Source organism: Anser anser (genome assembly GCF_964211835.1).
Source record: "Anser anser genome assembly, chromosome: 12".
Taxonomy (NCBI): domain Eukaryota; kingdom Metazoa; phylum Chordata; class Aves; order Anseriformes; family Anatidae; genus Anser; species Anser anser.
In genome coordinates this window covers 9,053,811-9,076,373 of record NC_139733.1, presented here as the reverse complement: position 1 = coordinate 9,076,373, position 22,563 = coordinate 9,053,811, and the positions used below count along the sequence as shown (strand labels likewise).

The following is a 22,563-nucleotide window of genomic DNA, read 5'->3' as shown; positions in this document are numbered from 1 at the left end:
AAAATGACACAATCAGCTAATTTATAGAATCCAAGATGAAGGACTGCATTTTCAAGGAAAACTCAAATAGTGCCATTTGTTTCTAAAAGGGGGGATTTAATTAAAATATAACAGATAAAAACGAGAGACTGGTGCCAAGGGACAACAGTGAACAGTTTCTCAGCTGAACATTGAACTTTAACGATCAGAAATGTGCATGCACGAAGCACCATAACTCCATCAGGTTTTAACATGGGCCAAAGAACAGGGGAGCAAACATCTGAATTACTACAATAGAAGAGTGTTTGTTTTTTTTAAATATATATATAAACACCAAAATGAACTGGAGCTAGTGTCAGTGAAGCCAGTTTGCACCTACTTTGTCTAGACCACGCTTCACTTGTCAGAATATAAAAGATAATGGAAAAAAATGCCCTGAAAATAAACAATTCTCATCACACCATAGGTGAGATACTAAATATAAGAATCAGGAAATACTGTATTATGTAACTAAAAAACTACTGAACATTTCATTCATCTTAATATGATTAGTGCTTACCACGCTTAAAGGGGAATTGTACCCATTTTCTGGATTATATCTGACACAAATGGAAATATTTTAACAGCTTAAAGGAGGTCTTGTTACCTGAAATCTCAAGAATATTTTTGTTTTAAGCTTAAATGCCATGAGGCAGAAAAAACTTGCCATTCCTGGAGATGCTCAAGACTTGCTTGGAACAGGAACTCAATGTGTTTGAACTCAGCCCTGTTCTGAGCATGACAGTTAGGTATCTCCCAACCTAAGTTTCTTTACCTTTTTTACAGGAGCATCAGTTTTAAGCAGCATCAGCTGGCCATGTATATCAAAACCATCCTTCCCTTCTTAACCCCTGCAGAAGTAGAACAGTTACTCAAAGTCTCAGAATTAGTCTTCACAATAGTGAGTAGTTTAGAGGTTTTTTTTTTCCCTGTCATAGGACGCTAGAACTTGCTGGGCACAATAGTATCTGAAGTTACAGAAGACAATTTGGAAAGCAAATTCCTACTGTCTGATGGAGCAGCAAAAAGACTTGAAGTAAATCCTCTTTAAACTGTGTTTAAAAGCTGCAGACCCTCAGTTTCCACAACTCAGCTTTATTTCTGGACCAGCATGTATTTGCTATACTAAATTTTCTTCTTTATTCTTCCTGCGTATTTCATACTTTACAATATACTCTAGGAACAAAGCGTGCCACTGAACTACCATATAGTATTCTGCAAACACAAAAGGAATACTTGAATAAAGACAAGCCCAAGAGAAAACTGTCAAATTACACTTTATTTGTATTGACAAAATAGGCAAAAGACTTGGTGTTCAGAGATAAATTAATTATTTGCTGACAAAACAGTTGTATAGCCATGTTGTGTACTTCCGTTTTCAAGACTACACTGAACAGACTTTTCTGAGTAGACTTTTACAGGCAATTCTTTTCCTTAGGCTAAGAAAAAAGAATGCTCAAACTAATCTCATGTGAAAATGTCACCTGCTTGTCACTCAAATTTTACTGTTAAGTTCACAATTGGCAGCAAATAATTACATTTGGCCTCAGAAAGGAAAAAAAAATATGTAAAACTAAGGTCATTAAATAATAAGCATTAGCAGCATACCCAAAATACATCTTGTACAAAGAACATTGCACTTGAACTTACACAAGCATTTACCATTATTTACACATTAGAATTTGTATAGAACATCAAGATTGATATATACAGAAAAACAGCAGAAACCTTAACAGCCCTAGAAGACAGCATATCTAGTGTTGACTCCTTATTTTTTCCATACAGTTTCCCAGGATGTCTCATGAGTTTTTTTCACTATATACTGTTGCATAAAAAATACTTTACAAAAAGTTCAACCCCTAGCTAACACTTCAGAATATTTGTATGGACTATTAAACGTTCACTGCACTAGGGAGCAAGGGAGTCCAGTTCAGCTCCTTAATAAAAATACAGAATTTGACAAGCTCTATTTAAATGCTGTGCTTTACTTTATAATAGACACTGAAATCACTTAGCTGTGCAGTAATTACCCAGTGAGTTCCAAAGGCAGTTCCCTACCACACAGTATCTCCCACTGTCTTGCAAGCAATGAAATTAACTTCTCTCGGCTTTCTGCACTTGGGATAAAGATGTACCACTGGATCTCTCTGCTCCTGCTGCCTTCTTGTTTAACATTTCCCTTTGGGGCATTATCAGTGTCTCCAAAGTGATCCAGTGTTAAGTTCTGCATCAGATCCTGATTCTGAACATCATCAAACACAAAAGTAAGGGCCTGCGGATATGTCTGATAACCCATAAGGACTCTATCTAAATCCCGGATTCGTCTTCCATCTGCAAGCTGATACTTATCTCTCTTTGGTGGTTCCTTAGCAAATTCAGGTAGTGGGTAACTGATGTAATCTTCATCAAAGAGAAACAAATCAGAGCTGGTTAGTATAAGTGTTTTAGGTTGAAGTGAACTCGTGTTTTGGGCAGATCCTTCAACGTGATTTACTTGAAATGCCAACACATACAGAAGGATGTTGAGGGACTGAAGATTAGTCAAATCATCCATCTTCTCTGCCACTAGAAAAGCAAGGTCCCCAATCTCCTCTTCATTGGGATAAATAAATTTTACTCTGCTTGAGTGAATCAGTTCATAATTCTCCATTTTTCCTACAAGAACAAGTATACACTGTTATACTTCCACCTAAGTACTATAAAATACTTTCTTAAATGCATGAGGATAAGCAACAATATTGGATAGTTGGCTGTATCTGGAAAAATTAAAGTTAACATTTATGCATGTATGGTTTTACTTCACAATACTGGAATAATTTTTATTTGGATTGCAGATATGTACTGAAGTCTCTTGCATTAACCTACCTATATTTCTGCAACTTTCTCACAACTAGTTCAGGCTGATAGCAAAAGAGGCAGAAGGAAACAGCTGAATTCTCGTATCAGACTACCCACCTTCTTACCAGCTGATTTCCTCTGCTTCCTCCTTCCCACTCCCTAGTTCTGAACTGACTGAAAGCATCATCAGATCACTGAACACAAGCTTCCTACGTCTTTCAAGCAGACAAAAGACAGAAAATAAAAACAACAAAAAATAAAACCTCTACATGAATTGCTTTTATACCTCCTCCATTGCTTATATACACCTGATGGATGAGCACATTCCTCTCCTTCAGTGTTAGGTTCTGGAATGACAGGAGGCAATACTGCAGACTCTTACTCCCTGTAAGTACTTAAATAGAAAACAGCAAAACTTGAAGGAAGCCTATCTGCTTTTTTCCACATAAATCAACAGGTCTAAGAAAAGGTCTGACTACTCTCACCAGACCTTGCACTTTCTAGACTTACACACCTTCTCCTTAGAGCAATTACACTAATAACCATTCTTCAGGAAAATGTGCTTTCAGTTTTTGAATAAAATATTCAGAATTCTAAGCACAAATGTTTAACCTGACATTGGAACTGAACTTAATGTGCCTCAAAAAGGTCTGGTTTTCACTTCACTATGTTCTCTCAGAATGACAGGATTCCTTCATCTGAACAAGCAAGGAAATCCATAACTTTTGGACTTTATTATATTCACTGTCCTTTGGTGACAGACTCACAAGTCTTTCTAGGTTGAAACTTGCAGTGGGAGCTAAACAAAAAACAGGAAACGCAGTTTCTGCTGTATCAAAGCAGTAGTTTAGCTGATGCTCTTAGTACCAAGCCTAAATAGCTCCAGCCACGTAGAAAAGACCACTTACCAGTGTTTTTACTCCCAAATTCGGAGTAGAAGTCTTTATCTATTGGCTCTGGTGAAGGTGTGCGTGCAAGCAATGACAGAACTGCCATAAGCTGCTGCATGAAAGCATGAGTGTTGTAACTGTCTCTTGTCAAGCAAGTGACAATATGATCTGCAGAGTGTCCTGAATAGAATACAGAAAATAAACCATTCACACATCTGTACATGGCATTACCATAACTTAACCAACATGCAACTGTCACCAAAATAATTTCTTGCAAGCATTACTTCTCCCAAAAATATGCATCATTATTCAGAAAACCTTAAAATCCATGGGAAAGTATAATTTTTTTTACAAACCCCTCAAAAATACAGAATATAATTTCTCCTGATTTAAAATGATGCACACAATTAAACTCTTTGACTATTTTACAATTTATCTTACAGAAAAAATTGCCCTCAGCTTTCTTCGTATACTAGCTATATGTAAGCTTACTTTAAATTATTTTCAATAATTTTTCACCATCAAGGTCACAAGACAATTAGAAAGATGCTTCAGAACATCGAAACATATGGCTCACAGGTAGTGGTACTCTACGACAATGTAATACAACCTTGAAACTTTACCTATGTTACTTCAACTAAATTTTAAGTTGACATTCTCATCTTACGGAAACTAAAGTCTCCTTTTCCACCCAAAAAGTCAACCATCAATTAACTACATATTTTGCAATGTGGACAGAACCTTGATCTTACTCTTCATTGCAAGCCAAAGCCTCAGAACAACAAGAAGGTCTTTAGAATTCCTTTCTGATCTGTCATCAAGACAGAAGAATTTTTAAAAGCACCTGTGGGACCAATTCATTGACATTAAAAGCTTCCTAGATACCTCAATTACAAGATGTTGCAAGCCTACTCATACAGCACCATCAGCATTACATTAACTCCTCTTAAGAAAAAGCAGCAAAAAAACATTTTCAGCTCCCTAATCAAGAGAAGAATCCATCTGAAGTAAGACTAAAGAGATGATATTGACCTGGAAAAACTTCAAGCATAAGATGTACTCACCAGTAATTCTGAAGTACTGGTCAAACAGGCCAACATTTACTGACTGCAGATCATTAAGTTTTAACACAAAGCAGCAAGAGAGGTGGAAAGAGTTATTTTCGCAATCTGAGTGTTCTTCGTTCCAAAAATCTGTTGAAGATATGATAAAGTCAAAAGAAAAAGAATGATGATACTCCTTTCCATAAGTGCAATTTCTATATCCAGAAAATGTATCACACAAAGAACGAAATCAGGAAGAAGGCAGGAATACTGGTTGATTTCTCAAGCACCATATCTACTTGTTAACATTATTTCTTGAAGAACTGCATCGCAGATTTAGACCAGCAGATAAATTTATGAATCACTCATATGAACTGAATGCACACTGAGTTTCATTCTCTTCACTTACCATTCTGCTCTCTTAAATGGCCTTTACCTACCCAGGTGATGCTGAGGATTATCAAATAACATCAGAGGGAAGCATGAACACGATGGCACATAAAAGGGTTTATCTGACAAGCAGCCATGACTCAAGAACCCAAACCTGCAGCTTTGAAGATAAAATCCCCATGCAAGCACTTTGCACAGGGCAGATTGTGCCACTCTCCCTCAACCAGGATGATCAGCCAAAACTGGCAGATAAAACTCAAGACAAACAGACGGGGATTAAGCTCAACCTTACCAGAGGATCAAAATTAATAGCTCTCTTACCTAACTGATGCTCATCCGCATGAACGAAAGAATCGTCCAACAGAAAGTAAATAGCTTTTGTTGAGAGAAGCACACAAGCCATCACTTCCACACTGGGAGTTTTGTAAAACAGAACTGAAGACCACATGAGATGCCTCAGCTCTTCATTTTCCACCTAAGACGTAAATTGTATTTCACAAATCACTTGCACATTTTGACCTTTCAGACAGCTTTATCATCTCAGAGGCAGCTTTAGATTACTAGTAAAAGTTTCAAAACTTTTGAAGCATCTGAATGTGCTATAGTGAGAGCAGTTTACCTCTAGCTGCTAAAAACATCTGCAATAGCTGTCTACTGAAAATGCCTTGGTTTTGTGCAAGAGAAAATTGTTTTTCTGTCATGGTCTAATTATTCCCCATTTCCTGACAAAGAAAAGAAACAACTAGTGCACAAGATGCTTTCTAAAACAAACAGAAGACAATTTTATCAACAGATGAGCAGTGCCTCCCACACCTCAGGCCTATCAAGCCTTCACAATGCAACTCTGACTTTGGATTTAAAGATCCTTAAGAAAGGATGGAAGTGATGGAAGCACAGCTCATCACTACAGCTGCTGTTCCAGCCAGGCATCTTTCCAGCTTCTAGCCTGATGAGTGCTGTGAGCTCTCAAATGAGTCACCTGCTTTTTTTTTTTTTAAATCAACTTCTCCCAGTGCAAAGAAAAGTACAACTTACAAATTGTGCTTACTTTAGAATACTTAAAAAAGAAAAATGGTAATAATAAAAGCATCTATTTCTTACTAAGCTTTTCAATTGACATTTTTACTAGAAACGCAGTGATTTATCACTTCAAATGCCACCTCATTAATTTAAGTTAGAACTGTACTTTTAAACTTAAAGTTCCCCACAGCCAGTAAACCTAATTTCTGAATTACAGGTTTATCTGCTCATGTTTTTGGATTCCCTAGAGCCATGGATGTGCTGTGTTGTATTCATGAACCTATATTACCCAAAAAGTCAGGACACAGTGTAGCTAGGTACCAACACACTAGGTAATTCCACTCTGTTGATTCTCTCATTTTATTATTTTAAAAGAAAAATAGGAACATTCTTGGAATAGTCATTTTCAAGACACACTAGTGTACTTTCTGGCTCTGCATCAAGGATCCTGAAGGCAAAATATGCCTGCCAGGACCACAATCACTGCAGCAGGGGCCTCAAAAGCCAGTTGCACAAACAGGTTTTTGACCAAAATGTTTCCAGGTTTGCTTCAGCTTAGCTTTTCAAGTTTGATGAGGAAAGGTTTTTCACTTTTTTTTTTTTTAAATATCATCTAATACTGAAAGGTCAAGTCATACTTTTATATACCCAGGCTAGGTGTAATACCTCTGCAATGTTGCCATGGAAAAATTCAACTAGGGCATTTCCTTTCAGCCCAGCCACATACTGCAGAGACGCAGAAACATGTAGGTGAACTGGAACCTGGTTATCTTCTGTAATCTTCTGCACAAGAAATTCAGATGGATATAAAGGTGACAGAGTCAGATGAGGCTTGCAAAAGCTAGGAGACAGAAGAGATCCAGAAAACATCATCAAAATTTCAGGAAATACACAGCTCTCCCCCAACAAAAAATCATAGTTAGTCATTCAACAACTGGGAACAGGCAACTTCTATTCTTAGTTTACTCTAAATGACTTCTCTTAAGCATCATTATCTGTTATGGCATCAGCCTGCAAGCACCTGAAACACAAAGACTCCTTCCATAAGAAAATACATTTTAAATTGTAACCACAGAACATTTAAAGAAAAAAGGGTTGACAGGTACATTCCAGGATAACCAGTCACACATACCAAAGAACAGCAGAATCAAAGTAGCCTACAAGTCAAAACCAACTACAATAACAACTGCAAACAGTGGCAAAGCCACCTTACCTTCAATACCATGCAATAAATCTTTTATGGGAATTGTTACCTTGCTGACTGACCATGTCTGTTTGACTCCAAAGCGTGATTTCTTGCAGCATCTAGTTTGTTTGAAGCTTTGAAAATAACAATAGTCTTAACATCCTGCAGGAGTGTCCTTAAGAGACTGTAAATTCTTAGAAAGTGGAATTTCTCGTGAGGTAGAACAAACACCGCTGTAACAAATCTGTATCCAATGAGCAACTCCAGCACATGCCCATCCAAAAACGAACCCTTCTGTTGAATAGACATGTGAGTTGGATGTAGCACAACTGATGCTAACGGAATCCTATTCAGCATAAGAACACTTCTCAAGTCTTCTGTGCCTACCCATTTACTTGGCAGTAAACTGAAATCCACTTTGACTATGTACAAATGCTGGGGTGTTAGAAACACCCAACAGGGATGGAACACACAGGGGCCCTGGTCAGAAGACTTGTACATTGAAGAATAAAGTGCTGAACACAAAACATTTTTTGACCATGCTTTGTTATTGCCAGCTGGCTCTGGATGATGCAAGGTTTTCTGAACATTGGTTTTGCTCCCGTAAACAAGGTATGTTAGGAAACAACCTTTTATCTCCACATCCTCTGATGAAATGCAATTCAATTCCATAAGCTGACAAAGAAACTCTTGGAGGTTTGCATTTCCACAGTATATTGTGGAGCTTAGTAACACCGATGTGCAATGTTGAGAACATGTGTGCAAACAGGAATAAAAATCTTGAAGATTCTGGGAGTCTGAAACAACAAGCAAGCAGTTATCACTGTTTTTCAGCTTCAGTGTTAAACAGATTTCTGGCATGAAAAATCCAAATTCTGCTATATCAGTATATGGAAAACATAACATTAATTTCAAGGCAGAGGGGATATGCTGGCAATTTCCTCTCAGTTCCTGAGGAAGAATCTCAAACACAGCTAGCAGATCATCAGTCAAAACCAAACAGGAAGCAAACTGTCTGAGTCCCTTATGAATGTGAATAGAGAAACTCCAGAGAATTTTGACTATGTCAACGCTCTTCACTGCTGTGCTGTCAGATGACTGAGTATCTGAAGTTGTGTTGAACTCAAAAGTCTGATCTCCTTCATGAAGTCCCATTTCAAAATATCCATCTTCTTTGTCTGTGGTTCTGGAATCACACAGAGGGCTTCCTTTACTCTCTGTAAAGGAGTGGGGTGATCTCTGCACAGTCTGAACTATCAAGGCAGAAAGGTGTTGGATAAAATCCTGGTTTGTGGCAGTGTATGACATGCAATTGAAAGGCAAGATGATGGTGTTACAGGGGTCAGGCACGGCACAGTGTTCTTCCTCTGAATGATCCAAACTTCAAAAGAGACAACAAGCCACAGTAAGTACAAGCAAGTTTAAAACCAGCTACAATGATCTACATTTCATGGCACTGCTCGTCAGAATTTGAGGCTTACTCTTTGCTATTTCAGTTAAGTCAGTGTAATTTGTAGAACATCCTTGCACTGCACACAGCCATTAGTTTCTAAGGCTGGTAACATACAATTTTATAGAAAGGACTAAAATGCTTACTCATCCTTTATTTCCCACCTTGTATAAGCATATCCCTACAAGTTAAAGCACTTTACAATACAGCTATTGCTATTTTTGAAACTACCAAATACATTCCAGAGTTCAAAGGTTAAAAACACTTTACATAATGTAATCACTTTTGGTTCAAAAACAGGTACAGCACACAATGAAAAATAGCTTTGCCCCACAGGCCAAGTTTTAAAAAGGCAGTATCTACTGCTGTTATCCAAAAGCTAACAAGGATATAAACCAGAACTTTTATATCTAGCTTACCACTTATGACCACCTCTTCCATGCTCTTCGCATGAGTCCAATAGAGAGGCAGGTGCCTAAGGAAGAGAAGAAAACATCAGGAAGCTACCAACTACTTATGGCTGCTGCCAGGCTTCAGCACACATGAAGAGCAAAACTAATTCCAGCGCCAGCTTTTTAAAGCAACTTGCTGTGAAGTCCTGATTGTTGTACTCACAGGCAGCTGAACAGATCTCCTCTGAGGATCCTAAAACACTCCCTTGTTTACTTTAGGTTAGATATTCAATTAAGGTAAGAAAAGAATGGACCGTTACTGACTTGAGAACAGATCCAACCTTAGGCCCGTAGACTATTTTAGCACACTACAAATATATATTCAAGTACTATGAAGGGAGGAAAAAAGATGAAGGAACTTAAAGACCAACTACATTGGTGACAAAGGAAAACACTCCCCCCAAAGTCTTGCTGTCTCATTCCCTGAAGCCATGCATATGAACAAATACTTCTAATACTTATAACAAATGAAATCATAATTCAAAAACTATCAACAACAGCAGGAGTTTGAAGGAGACAAATTAAGGCCATTACCTATGGAGAAGGTTCCCCAGCAATACTAACAAGACTAGCAAGAAAGTCTCCTTCCGCAAGTTGATATTGTCTTGCACAAGATAAGTCTTGCACAGAGCAAGTGGATACTAAATGTTAACATGATACTAATACTGGGTCAGTATGCCAAAGTCATGACAGTGACACCAATTCTCTGCAAATCTTGTGAAGTGTGATTATATATTTAATTTATAAGGTGGACCAGCAACTTCACAGTGTTTAGGCCCACCTCCTTTTTCCATTATAGCAACTCTGAAAAAAAAAATATCAATATAGCTGTGCTACAGATTACTTTGATAACAAAAGTTTAAGATCAGGAAAGCTTGCAAAAAAGCTTTTCAAAATACCATAAAATAAACATAAGAACTGCAATTACCTGATTTTTACATCTGGAATCTGGTATTTCAAAGCATCTCTGGGGAACTGTATGGTCTGTAGGAGTCGATCCACTGGATTGCAAAGAACTGCTAGCTAGGACTGTTTCTTCAGAAATTATTTCTAGAACAAATAGAAACTGCTCTTAAAACTACTGCAATAAAACCAAAATTGACGTCTATCTGCCAAACAAGTGGAATTAAAACTGTACAATCAAGGTCTGATAATAAATCATTAAAGCTAAATGAGCCAAGACGAAAGAAAAGCAGGTAGAATCTTAGTTGAATTGCAGACATGTCCTTAACTGTATTGAAAGTTGCATTAAAACGGATGAAATTCCTTTTTCAAGCTAACAATTTAAATCTCAACTTCTGGTGTAAGAATCACCCTTAGTTTTAACAGAACTCGTCAATTTTGCTAAAAGTAACCCTTATTTTTAACAAACTATCACCTGGCTGGCAAAAACAACAGCAAAACACTCTTTAGCAACCGTTCAGCATTTTTTCAAGTTTCCGTAGGCTTCACGTAAACAAGCGTAGTTATCTGTGTCAATTGTTCAGAAAGTCAGACAAACCTGGTCCCTTAAACGCCACTCAAGAAAATTAGCCCACCTTATTCAGAATCTTTCTGAAGGGTTCAAAGCTGAGTATCAATAAAACTTATCATAAGCGGATATAAGGGAACACTCTCATGGACATCTTGCCTGTGATAGTTGCACTGAAGCAACACAGAGAATCCATTTTCAGTATTACTACTGAGCTAGCCACTTCAAGTATATAAATGAGCAAATAAAACTAATAGAATTAGACTGGATATGTTTCTAGCCTGAGCATGAAAACTCCTGCATGTACCTTTCCGGACTGACAGTCAAATTTGGCAGATTACATCAAACCTTCTCATAGTCAGAGGAAACACAGAAGGTATTTATTACTTGAACAAAACACTACATTAGCAATAAGGAAATTCAGATTGACAGGAAAAACAGAACATGACATTATTTTTGGTTTTCTGTTTCCTATATAAATATTTCATCTTTTTCCATAAGCCATTTGCCAGTGACATTTAATTTGAATAATATGTTACGGAAACAGATGGTGTGTAGAAAAACTGCAGAGAAAACAATTCATAGAAATAGCATATCAGGAAATTAATTCCATTATTCATGATTTAAGGTCTAACAGTAAAACTAATTGCCCAGCATATTTCAAAATTCTTAAACAGATTTTTCAAAGTCAGTTTTGAAAACAACCCTCGATAGCTAAATAATAAAAATTCCTGTTACTAAAGATGAAAAACAGCCTGCTCTAGTCCTCTTTTATTTTCCTACCCCTTAGGCAGCCTTCTCTATGATTTTACTAAAGGAACCTCATGAAAAAATACTGCAGTAACTAAACATTAAACCTTACACCAGTCTTTCAAAAAAAAATTCAAGTACTTTGGGAAGGAAGACCCGTTTTTCTCCCCCTAGACTCATTTGCTCTTAAACATTTACCATAATAGAAAAGAACTATGGACCAATAATTTTGAAAGTTACAGTTGTTGCTAGCATACATTTTTACAGCTAGCTCTGTGTAAAACTGCAGGTCGAACTGTCTCAGTCCTCTAACTTAAATACTTAATACTTTAAAGCAAGCATTGAATGGAATAGTTCAGTTGGAAGGGACCTTCAATAATCATCTAGTCCAACAGCAATTGACTTCAATATATGCAAAGGAACATTTGCACACGTTTTGGAAAAGCTGGCAGCATTTTATCTGCAGATGAAAGAAGTTGCCTAGAATGGTCACAAAGGCAAATGAAGTACATAAGTAGCAACTAAACCAGTATCTGTTACAAGCTATTTGTCCTTAAATCATATGTTGCCAAAATAATTCCATTTTTGTAGAATGAACTAAAAAACTGACTGCAGAAATCACAGCAATTATTTTTTTTCCTCCAAAGACCAAGCTTTTCAGGCATGGTTCTCTCCCACTCACCAATCCAACAGAATTACAGGAAAAAGCAAGTGTCCGTTGAGACACTTACTGAGAATATATTCCCTTCTCTTTTAATTAACTCTTCTCCCACTATTCATGTCCTGCTGCACTTTAAAGTTGTCAACCAGGCAAAAGACCCCCAAAGTCTTCTCAGTAAGAAGTCACAGGCTTCTGCAAAAGACACGTGACCATTCTTCTAAGGTCCTAATGCAACAGGCACTTTTTTTTTTTTTTGAAACAGACAACAAAAATAATTTTCAGGCAAGGTTAGCAGGTGCTGCAGCACTATGGATGTGCTGAAACCACAGGCTCACCATGAACACTGATCCCACAACTGTCTTCCTTTTTCTGTTTCCTGCCATCTCCTTTTACTATCTTCCCTCAAGTTTGACTGAAATGAAGATCTTGCAAATAAACAATGCCACTTCAGCTCACATTTTGCAGAGCAAGAACAGATTCGTAAGCAATTTTACAACATGTCTATACATGTCAGTTTTCCATTAAGAAGCTAGGATATGCATCTAAACTGAGACAAGATCTGTAATCCTCTCTGCTGGTTTATGCAGGATGATGCAGTTAGAAGTCCTGTGCCCACACTTCCTGTACAGCTAACTAGCACTCCTGTGAACAACAGGCCAGTTCTGCTGATTCGCACACAACTTTCAACTTAAGACAACACATCCGAGTCTTTCTGCTTTATTTTAAGACCTATATCCATGCACATAATATTCATGTATATCAATGCAGCTTAAAAAAGCAGAACCAAGAGGCTCAGCCCAGCAGCACGATACATACATGATTACCTTGGCTGGAGCTGACAGGACGAGGCAGAGAGGGAGAGGAAGGACGAACAGTAAGAGAAGAACAGTTTGATTTGGAGCTGGCAGCAGTGAGCCTGGAGTCCTCACTGATCTAATAAAGAAAGTATGCAGTGATTAAAGAAAAAACTAAGTATACAGGACATTAGATCCTGAACTAAAAATAAGTCTACATAAGCTTTTTCAATTTTAGTAAAAGGAAAGTTAGTGCCAGCTTTTTTTCCACATCCATTGAAGTTTGTTTTCACATTCTTAGTAGAGTTTCACTAAGAATTCATAAAGTCATTTTGATCACTGTACTTTCTGACAAAGTCAACATCGATTTTCATAAACCATAGCAGAACAAAAACAATTTCTACACTGCAAGGACAGAACAGGTTCTGTTAATGATTTTTAATACCAAAACAAGATTGACTAGCTACACAGCATGCAGACATGAGAATTCAAGGAGGATTCAGATTCTTCATTCTTCACCACTGTTAAATATCCACAAGAACAACATTTGGGAAAGTCATTTTAGTACTCATCAGCACAAGCAGTAAGATTATATCCCTGCAATATCTCTACTTGTATAAGACATAATACAACTTATGGTCAACTGCATATTCACTGTGAACACCATTAAGTAATCCTGTCTTTTCCTCCCACTTCCTCTCTCTCAAGCCAGCACAAGAAGTGGTATTTCTGTGATAAGTGATAAATCTGATAATTACTGAAATTGCACTGAAAACTAAATAGGAAAGAGACAACATTAGAAGTCCATAACCACATAAAAGCACGAGCAAAGAAAGTATAAAAACTCAAAAGCTGGAGGAAAGTTTAATGAATTCCACTTAGACCTTATTTGTAGAAGGCTTCTTATAAACTTACAGTGTCATAAAGCAGCACATTCTACTCCTCTCAGCACCAAACTCACCTTTTTATCAGAGTTGCTCAGTTTGTACTTTACTTCCTTTGCTTTTTGAATAGCTTTCAGTACCTCCACAGTGTCTAGTTCCTTTTCTGTGGTAACAATGTTATCCAAACACACCTGAAAATAATGAAAAAAGTACCTAAACATTGAAAAGTGTGGCAGCTCTACAATTTGTTTTCTTATAATAATCAACAATAATCTTAGCTTAATGCAAACTATGTGCATCTTACTAACCTTACAGGCAAAACATTTAACACATTTGACCTTGCTCTAAGGTGACACGGATTTAACAAACTCAGAAACAGCTAGTAAGCTGCTTCTACACCCTCCTAGCGCAACTGCTCAATATTAACATACTATTTTTGAATCCAACGAAGACAGGGTAAAGTTTCACTTAGATCCAGAAGTGTAGTAGAATATTAATATTGCTTGATCCTCCAAAGACCTTTTCCAACACACACTAAAAAAATCAGCTTTTTGGAACATTCACACCACTTTCCACACCAGGCTTTAAGATTTGTTCAGGTGTCAGCTTCAAACAAACAGGTACATTGTCACCTACCTCTGAGGCCCTGTCCCCAAACTGAGCAAGTACTTTGGTCCGGTAATCGGGGATGATGCTCAGTGGATTGCTGGATAAGACCACTTTTTCTAAGCATGGTAGGCTTCCTATATTTTTTACTTCATCAATCTGAAAGATTATGAATAGATGCATGAATACAAAGCAGATAAATGAAAATCAGCATACAGACTATTTCTTGCATAAATTACATACATGCAGTAACAGGAAAAAAGTCATTACAGCTGCATTTATTTGCAGCTTCTCCCACTAAAAGACACTTCTTGTGTTCCAAAGCACAGTCCAGTATAACGCTGAAAAATCAACAGTTACCTGTTCTATTGTGTTGTTGCTGAGATCCAAGTTGACTAATGAGTAGAGTTTGTTAAGACCACACAGCCTTTCCAACTGATTTCCTGCTAGATTCAGAGTTTTGATGTTTCCCAGTTTTGTGTGAACACCTTCTAGTGATGTAAGCTTGTTGTAGGATAAGTCCAGGTGAACCAGGTTATAAAGATGCTATAAAAGCACAGAAAATGCATGTCACACCAATACGTTAAAAATAAACAATATCAGAGACACCGTGTTATGGCTTGCTCATGCTGGACAGTCTTAGACTTGTAAAAAGGGAACCCCCCTCCATTGCATTTTGGACCCAGAGATAAAGCTGGCAGTGAATGTAAAGAACTAATATTGTGTGTCAATATTGGTAAAGAAATGAAAGTATCCAGAGCAAGTTAAAAATGCACCATTAAAAGCACACTTGGATGTTATGAAGGATAAGCAATTTGGACTTAAATGATTTTCCATAACAAAATGAGCAACAGAATTCTGAATTAAACAATTCTGTGCTCTTAAGTCCCAAGCAGCCTGAAAAGAAAAACTGACCATCAGAAGTATCATTTACCTGTAAGTTTTCTACTAGTGACACTCCATTGTGACTCAAGTCCAGGAATTCAATCTTCGGAATTAATTTCTACAAGATAAAAAATGCTTTGCTAAAAATGCATTTTAGCTTATATATCAGGGAAGACTTCCTTTACTATCAGCTGACAAGGAAAAAGAACGCTATCATCACATGGACAGCCTGTGTCTCAGCTTTTGCTTTCCAAAAGCACTGGTTATGGCACAGTGCAAGAGTTGAAACTGGCTCTTATGAAAAATCTAAAAAATAAAAGTCACAAAAGTCTTGAATAAGTAAACTGCACTCCTGGTCCATGACCTCTAGTTAAGTTACAGATAGAACTACTTCCTACTTCACAGGAGTAGTACAAGTAAAAAAAGCTATGCTCATATTTGACACTCTTCTGATGAAAGCTTTTTTTTTTTTTTTAACTTAACAGCTGATTTATGAAACTTAAAATTAAGGGACCGCCAAAACATACTTCACACCATTTCCATGCTCTTTATACTGTTTTGGTGTTAAGAAGGCTACCAGCAAACCACAAGTTTAAATATGGAGGAAGCTTCAGCCCTGATAACACAAGCTGAGCCCAAGAGGTGTTTTGTTTTAAAACTGTGCCCAAGGCCAATGCAAACAGTAAAAATGTTTCGGAAACTCAGTACTCATTCAAGTGTTGCTTACTGACCTCAGAATGGTAAGATTTTCTTTAGCAAAGAAAATAAAGTATTAAATGAAATTTTCCTAAGCATTAAGTAGGGTAGCTAAATCAGCATTAAATAACAGTAGATGCAACTGAAAGAAGTTACATAAAGCAAATGCAAAATCCTTGCTCTGTAATGTGCCACAGAAGACCAGTCATACTTTTTTTCAAAAATGAGAGATTTCTTACCACTGAATCATCAATTTGAGAGATGTTATTGTGACTCATATCCAAAGTTGTTAAAGTTCTCCAAGTTGGAATAACTGCAGTCACTGGACAACTTGAAGATGCACCCTCTGGCTCCCACTGATCAAACTCTGAGGCCTCTGGCACCAGGATTTCCTATTTAAGATGAGCACAGTAAAATGTTTACATCTGCAAAGAAAACTAACCATTTTGAAAATGGTCCAGCAAAGCCTTAAGTAAGGAAGGCTTCTAAGCTTTATAATCGTCTAGATTAAAATTATAGGTCTTAAAATATGAGTTGATTAGGTCAGGAATTATTTTGGATCTACAGGGAGGGAATGCCAGCATTAGTAGATGATCCAACTTGGAGAATGTGAGGAACAATAAGGACTGAAAATTATGCTACTAGATATCCCTTGCCAAATCAAAGCACAGAAAAGAACAAGAGGCAAGCTTTCAGTTCTGCATGAATAATAAACATGCACTCTCATAAAACCACCACAAAAGTCCCTCTGAAGAAACACCTGTAAACACTCCCTCCATGTGTTAAAAGTTGAGATTTGGAAAGGTTAGACAATTCTTTCAAGTTCCACGGTTTTAAAAGCTGAACCTGCAGCAAACATAGAAAGCACATGGACTCCAAATGGTTATTTCCACAACCCACACACTACTTCTGCATGGGCTTTAAGCATACACCAGAATTAGGAACTCATGCTTACCTTCATTGATGTTGCTGAGAATCGAATACTCATTGTGGCTAGAGTGTGTTTCGATGAAGTCAGCCCTTTTATAAGCTTTCCCCCACAATGATGTATCTATTTTAGAAGAAAATTTTAGTTTGTTACGAAATCAGAAATGTTAGAACAAACAAATGTGAGTAATGGAAAAGGTACCTAAAAGCTTCAATATCAGATTCTCTACTATTACCAATTTTGAAAGTAGATATGGCACTCCACTAAAACCTCCTCCTGATAATACGAGCAGATTATCAGGCCAGGAACACCAACATTTACTAATGCAAGAAATTAGAGCCAACTTCAGAAAAGTGAAATTCAAATATTTATTTGAGCTAGGCTTCTTGTCCATCAACCTTCTATATACCCTCTGTATCCTTCAAGGTGAAGCTACCCAGGCACTTTTAACGGGCACAGTATTTTACTGTTACAAAAGAGGTGCCTCAAACTATGGCTCTTCCTGTAGACACTAATTAAGGTATCGTATGTTCTCTGCTGTATATATGAGAAGTGGGGCTTACTAGGGAGCGAGGATACTACACCAAGTATTTAATACACTAGTGAGCTAATTATACAGACTAAGTCTAAGATTACAAAGTCTTTTTATCTGTAGCTGAAGCTGGCACAGCGTCAAAGGTCTGGTGGCTTCTGCCCAGCAACCAGGTACTACTTTGTAGATGGTTGCACGATGTAGTTGCCACCAGAAGTGGCAAATTTGGTGGTGTATCAAGGAAAACACAGTGAACAGAAACAGAGCTTTGCCAGCCTTGAAAGAAATAATTTCCAGAGTACTACTGTTGATTTTTGGATGGTGTTTACTACTAGATGAAAATGTCAGTGTGATGCCAATCAATCCAAACTTTTCACGAGCTTAGAGCTGTAAGTCTCCAAGAATAAGGAAAATTCCGCATTAAGCAAAGTTACACAAGAAATTATCCACGTCCACAGGAAAGAGAAAGATAGGTGCTATAGTGCAGTAGCCTCTCTGCAGTATTTTAGACCCTATCCCACTCTTCAGCCTACTCTAGTTTTTCCCACTTTAAAATATCAATAAGTCACTGACTTCAAGAATCCACTTCAGTACTTAACCAAAGAAAGTCTCTTCTATCAATGCGGCATAAGAGTGTTCATGTACTAGAAAAGGTACTATACCCACCAAGAGTGGGGACACAGTACAGGTCACGTGCCATAGCAGGACAAAATCGTATATTCTTTCTCTAGAAAATTTTGAAGTACTCTGGAAAGTGTTTATAAAATACTTATTAAACAACTTCTACTGAAAACTCCATCATTTGCATTAGAAGCAGACCGCTAAAAAAAAAGCTGCAAATTATCAAGCAAGAAGCAATACATCCTAAAATGTACTTCCACAGGCAAATTGCTTGTCAGGATATTTTCACACATACGTGGTGTTTTCCAAATAAAAGGTAGTGTGCAACAAGAGATTCCATTATAACCCAATTATTAGATAGTCAAGACAATGGAAAGCCACTATTTTATATTTGTGTATATGCTGGAAACCATTCTTTTTGAAGACACAGTGCAAGCTAGTCTAAACATTTATATTTGGCACCCTTATTTCCATTACTTGTGAAAAAAGTCATCTTAAATTAAAGATTCCACCTAAAGATTGCACTCAACAGTTCTAGCACCAAGCCTAAGTATACAGTTACTGATACCAGGAGATATGCAGGAGAAATTGCATTCACAGAGTATAAAATCATGCAAGCAGTATCTCAGTCATACCTCTATTTGATGAAGTGATTTAAAAATTGACAGATCAAAAGGCAAGAGATGCTCCTGAATGTTACTGGTTCCAAAAGATCCCCCTGCTCCAGTGACCTGGTCATCAGCAATTAAGAACAGAGTTAGTGCACATAATCCAATTTGTCTTGCTTCAGAAGGTCTTACACAGGCAATATCAACAAAAAGTATCTTGGAATGCAAACAATTTTTCAAGTATGGATTGATTCCTGAACTTGCAGACTCCACTCTTCAGAAAAAAATTTTACTTGCAACTGCTAACTGCAGAAATAGAGTATTGAACTTGAACTGCCACCTTGTGTTTGTATTTTGTAACACATGGAAGATACCACAGGCAAAACTGACCAAGGTTTCATTCTGAGCTTGACATGGCAGAGCCACCTTCCCTAAAAACAACTTCTCTGAAGCACCATTTTTTTTTCTAAGATAGACCTGCCCTCAGTTCCACTATATGGGATGAAGTAGACAAGATGGGTTTGGAGAAAATATAGCACTCCATTGGTACACATCTAATGAAATGACTTCCAGAGCTTCCATGTGATCATTGGATTCTGGCCTCAGAAAACATCAGCATCAAAAAAGACAGGCATTTCACTAAGGTATCCTGTGAATATAATTTTGGGAGAAATCTAAGCTTTTTACCTGGTCCTATCTGCATCTTACAAACACTGAAAAGAGTCAGAAGCATACAGAAGGGCCAAAAATTCTGAAAATATATACTGGCCTAACAAGCATCTACAAAAAATGTAGTGTTGAGAGAGTAACTCCTATCTAGCTGGTCCTACCTACCACTAAGTCCAGCACCCACTAAGATTCTGTGACTACATACCTACAGAGAGCACTTCTGGGAAGACCACACCACACAGCATCTTTGTTAGAGAACGAGATACATATTCAAAGTCGGTAGAACAAGCATATTTAACATGGACTTCTAAATGTCTGCATGGGGTTATTATCAGTAAGGTTATTGTATATTCACACTAGACTCCAAAAGTCTGCTAAGAGTCATGTCAAAGTCTGGTAGGAGTAATGTCTCCAGTATTTGTGCACTTATAGCTCACCTTTAAATACTTGAGCCTACACGTGAAATCTAGAATATGACCCAGATCTGTTTTGGCATCTCCATTAGCACACGTAGGCTTCCCCTGTAGCAACTGTTGAGTAACAGCATATAACTGCAAGGGTCTGATGGTAAAGACTTCTCCAGCCATTAATAACTGCTCTCCTGAAAAACAAGAGCATGATATAAAGCACATTGCTGCAGTGAGTTGTACGTCAGTGGTTATAATAAATGGTATTATGGAAAATCTAAGGTTAGAGAGGAAATATCCGTCTCTTACTTTAAGCTCATGACTGAAGTACCAAAATAACGCCTTTTTTTTGCCACTTTGAAGAGGTACTAGAACAGTTGAATTAAACATTTTTACACCAGAATAATCTAGCTGTTCAAATAGGCACTCATCATACAAGCATGAAGCTCCTAATAACAACTAATGGCAAGCTTCCCTCATTTTCCACAGGACAGGAATCAAAGCTTACAATCATACTAAACTTATTCAAAGATATCCCCAAGTTCTATAACAGTCAGGAGTTCTCCCATTCAGGAAAAGCAGTGCCTGCCATTCAAATAGCCCTTACAGCTTTTGCTGTGCTACCTAAACGCACAATTATAGCAAACATGATTTCTTGGAGAGTATAAGGTCTTTTACCATACTAAAAACAATGGAAAATCGCTGGACACAAAATGCATCATCTGATATTTTTACAACCTCATTTTACTATAGAACTATATTTGAGCAGTAGAAAACAGCACCATGAGGTTTAACATGGGGGGTTTAACACGGGGCACAGCAGTCAGAACATACACACGGAATCAATCTTTCTGCTCTTCCTTTTAGGTACACCACATTGACTCATGGGCAAGAGCATCAGCTTTCATGGCAAGCAGAGTTCTTGGAAATGCTCTAAGAAGTACAGCTCCCTTTGGCTTCAATGGGAGCAAGTCCAGTAGTCCATGTGAGGGAAGAATAGTCCAGTAGTCCACAGTAGGGGAAGAACACACCAATATACAGCAGTGAGACTGCATGGGCTACAAAGTCAGGACAGATTTCTTCAGGAACTACCTTAATACCTTCCAAAATTTGCTGGGTAGCCGCTCTGAAATGGCTGTACCTAAAGTTAATTTACTGTCAGAACAATCTGAAACATGTTTCACCCAGCACCTCAGCCATCTGCAACACAGTAGCATCTAGAATGTCTTTCAAAACAAAATAAGCAATGTTTAATCATTTTGTACACCTCCTGCCATTAAATGGCCTAACAGAGCTACTGCAGTTATAGGAAGTGCATCACATTTTCATCTGCTGGCATCAGAAAAGTCCTTTATTTATTTTCCCTTATCTGGAACAATAATATTAATTTAGACATGTAAATTGATTTCTTGCTTTTAACACACATTGTATCAGCACTCATTGAGATAATACAAACTTCCCTACAGGTTATACAACACACCAAGATGAAAAGCTTAATGAAAACTTCTGCTCACCAGTACCACAACCTACCCTTTAACAACAAACTAGTAGGCCCTTTTCAAAACATGAATTCACCAATTTGTTTCATTTCCGAGAGTAATTGCATTACTGTTACAGTTCCTCCCAAATTGCAGCTTGAATCAAAGTGCAAAAAGCAAGAAAAAGCTGAAGTCTCAGATTTTGAAATCAAAGACTCAGATATGTAATTGACTGGAAATTAAATATCACGGGTATACGAATGCATGGAGGTAGAGGAAACTTCTCTCTTCATTCCCAGTTAAATTCTTGCAAGTGCTTTACCTTTGTGAAAGAGCTCTTCAGCCAACGCAGCAGTGATCCCATTGATCTCCTGCAAAGAATAAACCATTATAATCAGGTCTGTCATACACACACTTCTAGTTGCAATTTTTCCAATGTGCAGCTTTGCTGGTTTCTCTATTTTTGCTACGGTGCACTTCTTTGAAACAGAAATAAACTGACCTTGTCATACTGATTTCTTTATCACTTGAAAATATTTCATAAAAATTACCTGAAATTATTTAATTTGATATTTCCAAGATTGAATATACTTAATTTCTTTCAAACAATCAGATTCTGCATATATTAAAAGGGCAACAACAGCAAGAGCAACTATTGCTAGTGGTCATTGGCCCAGCTTGAAAGCTCAGTTCTGAAGAAGCTATTACCAGCATAGTGTTCTCCAAAGAACAGGTATTTTAACATTCTGGAGAATAACCTAAGTGCATCAAGCACTCAGCATTTCCTCAGAATGCCAATATTGCATGAGCTCTACTTTAACAAGCCTACAGGGGAAAGATAAAAAGTAATTAGGCTTCTGGACTTCAGCTCTCTATTAAGCTCACTGCAGAGAGCAGCTCAAAAGCCTTTTTCCTTATTCTCTATCTTCTCTGCCATCCTGAACCTCCCCTGGAGGTCAACTTCCATTCCAGCCACTGACAACTCCAGGATGAAAGGAAAATGGTGAAAACTCAATGCAGGAATTTGTTCTTCCTAAATCTGAAGGTGCACAAAGATCAGAACAGTTATTTCCCACCTGAGCATACTTCTCCCCGTAAAAGCCAAACGCTTTGTGGAAGTTCAGAAATAGTTCCAAGTATTTCCAACAGTTCTCTCTCAAAGGCACACAAAAGGTACAAAATAAAACCATTTGTGATAGTGAAGCTTCCCCTAGACACACACATTTCATTTTAATGTAGCTGCTAAATGTAAACAGATATTACGGATCATTGCAAAATGAATATTT

The 22,563-nt window shown here is 37.5% G+C and overlaps 1 protein-coding gene across 4 annotated transcripts in view; it reads right to left on the bottom strand.

Annotated features, from left to right (window-relative positions):
- Positions 1 to 1,278: 1,278 nt before the first annotated feature.
- Positions 1,279 to 22,563, bottom strand: part of NISCH (nischarin) — a 29,252-nt gene continuing 7,967 nt past the window's right edge. The window contains exons 4-22 of one of the 4 annotated variants that reach the window (XM_083796333.1): positions 21,600 to 21,648; positions 19,830 to 19,993; positions 18,751 to 18,846; positions 16,990 to 17,085; positions 16,274 to 16,426; positions 15,388 to 15,456; positions 14,814 to 14,999; positions 14,484 to 14,612; positions 13,925 to 14,038; positions 12,994 to 13,102; positions 10,216 to 10,337; positions 9,255 to 9,310; positions 7,453 to 8,766; positions 6,866 to 7,040; positions 5,501 to 5,654; positions 4,811 to 4,939; positions 3,765 to 3,926; positions 3,143 to 3,250; positions 1,279 to 2,673 (exon numbers count right to left, since the gene is read on the bottom strand). In XM_083796333.1, coding sequence (XP_083652459.1) covers positions 2,045 to 2,673; positions 3,143 to 3,250; positions 3,765 to 3,926; positions 4,811 to 4,939; positions 5,501 to 5,654; positions 6,866 to 7,040; positions 7,453 to 8,766; positions 9,255 to 9,310; positions 10,216 to 10,337; positions 12,994 to 13,102; positions 13,925 to 14,038; positions 14,484 to 14,612; positions 14,814 to 14,999; positions 15,388 to 15,456; positions 16,274 to 16,426; positions 16,990 to 17,085; positions 18,751 to 18,846; positions 19,830 to 19,993; positions 21,600 to 21,648 — 4,014 coding nt within the window. In that variant the 3' untranslated portion in view covers positions 1,279 to 2,044. Of the gene's footprint in view, positions 2,674 to 3,142; positions 3,251 to 3,764; positions 3,927 to 4,810; positions 4,940 to 5,500; positions 5,655 to 6,865; positions 7,041 to 7,452; positions 8,767 to 9,254; positions 9,311 to 10,215; positions 10,338 to 12,985; positions 13,103 to 13,924; positions 14,039 to 14,483; positions 14,613 to 14,813; positions 15,000 to 15,387; positions 15,457 to 16,273; positions 16,427 to 16,989; positions 17,086 to 18,750; positions 18,847 to 19,829; positions 19,994 to 21,599; positions 21,649 to 22,563 lie in introns of all 4 variants that reach the window. The other 3 variants (XR_014571723.1, XM_083796334.1, XR_014571722.1) reach the window with 3 other exon arrangements.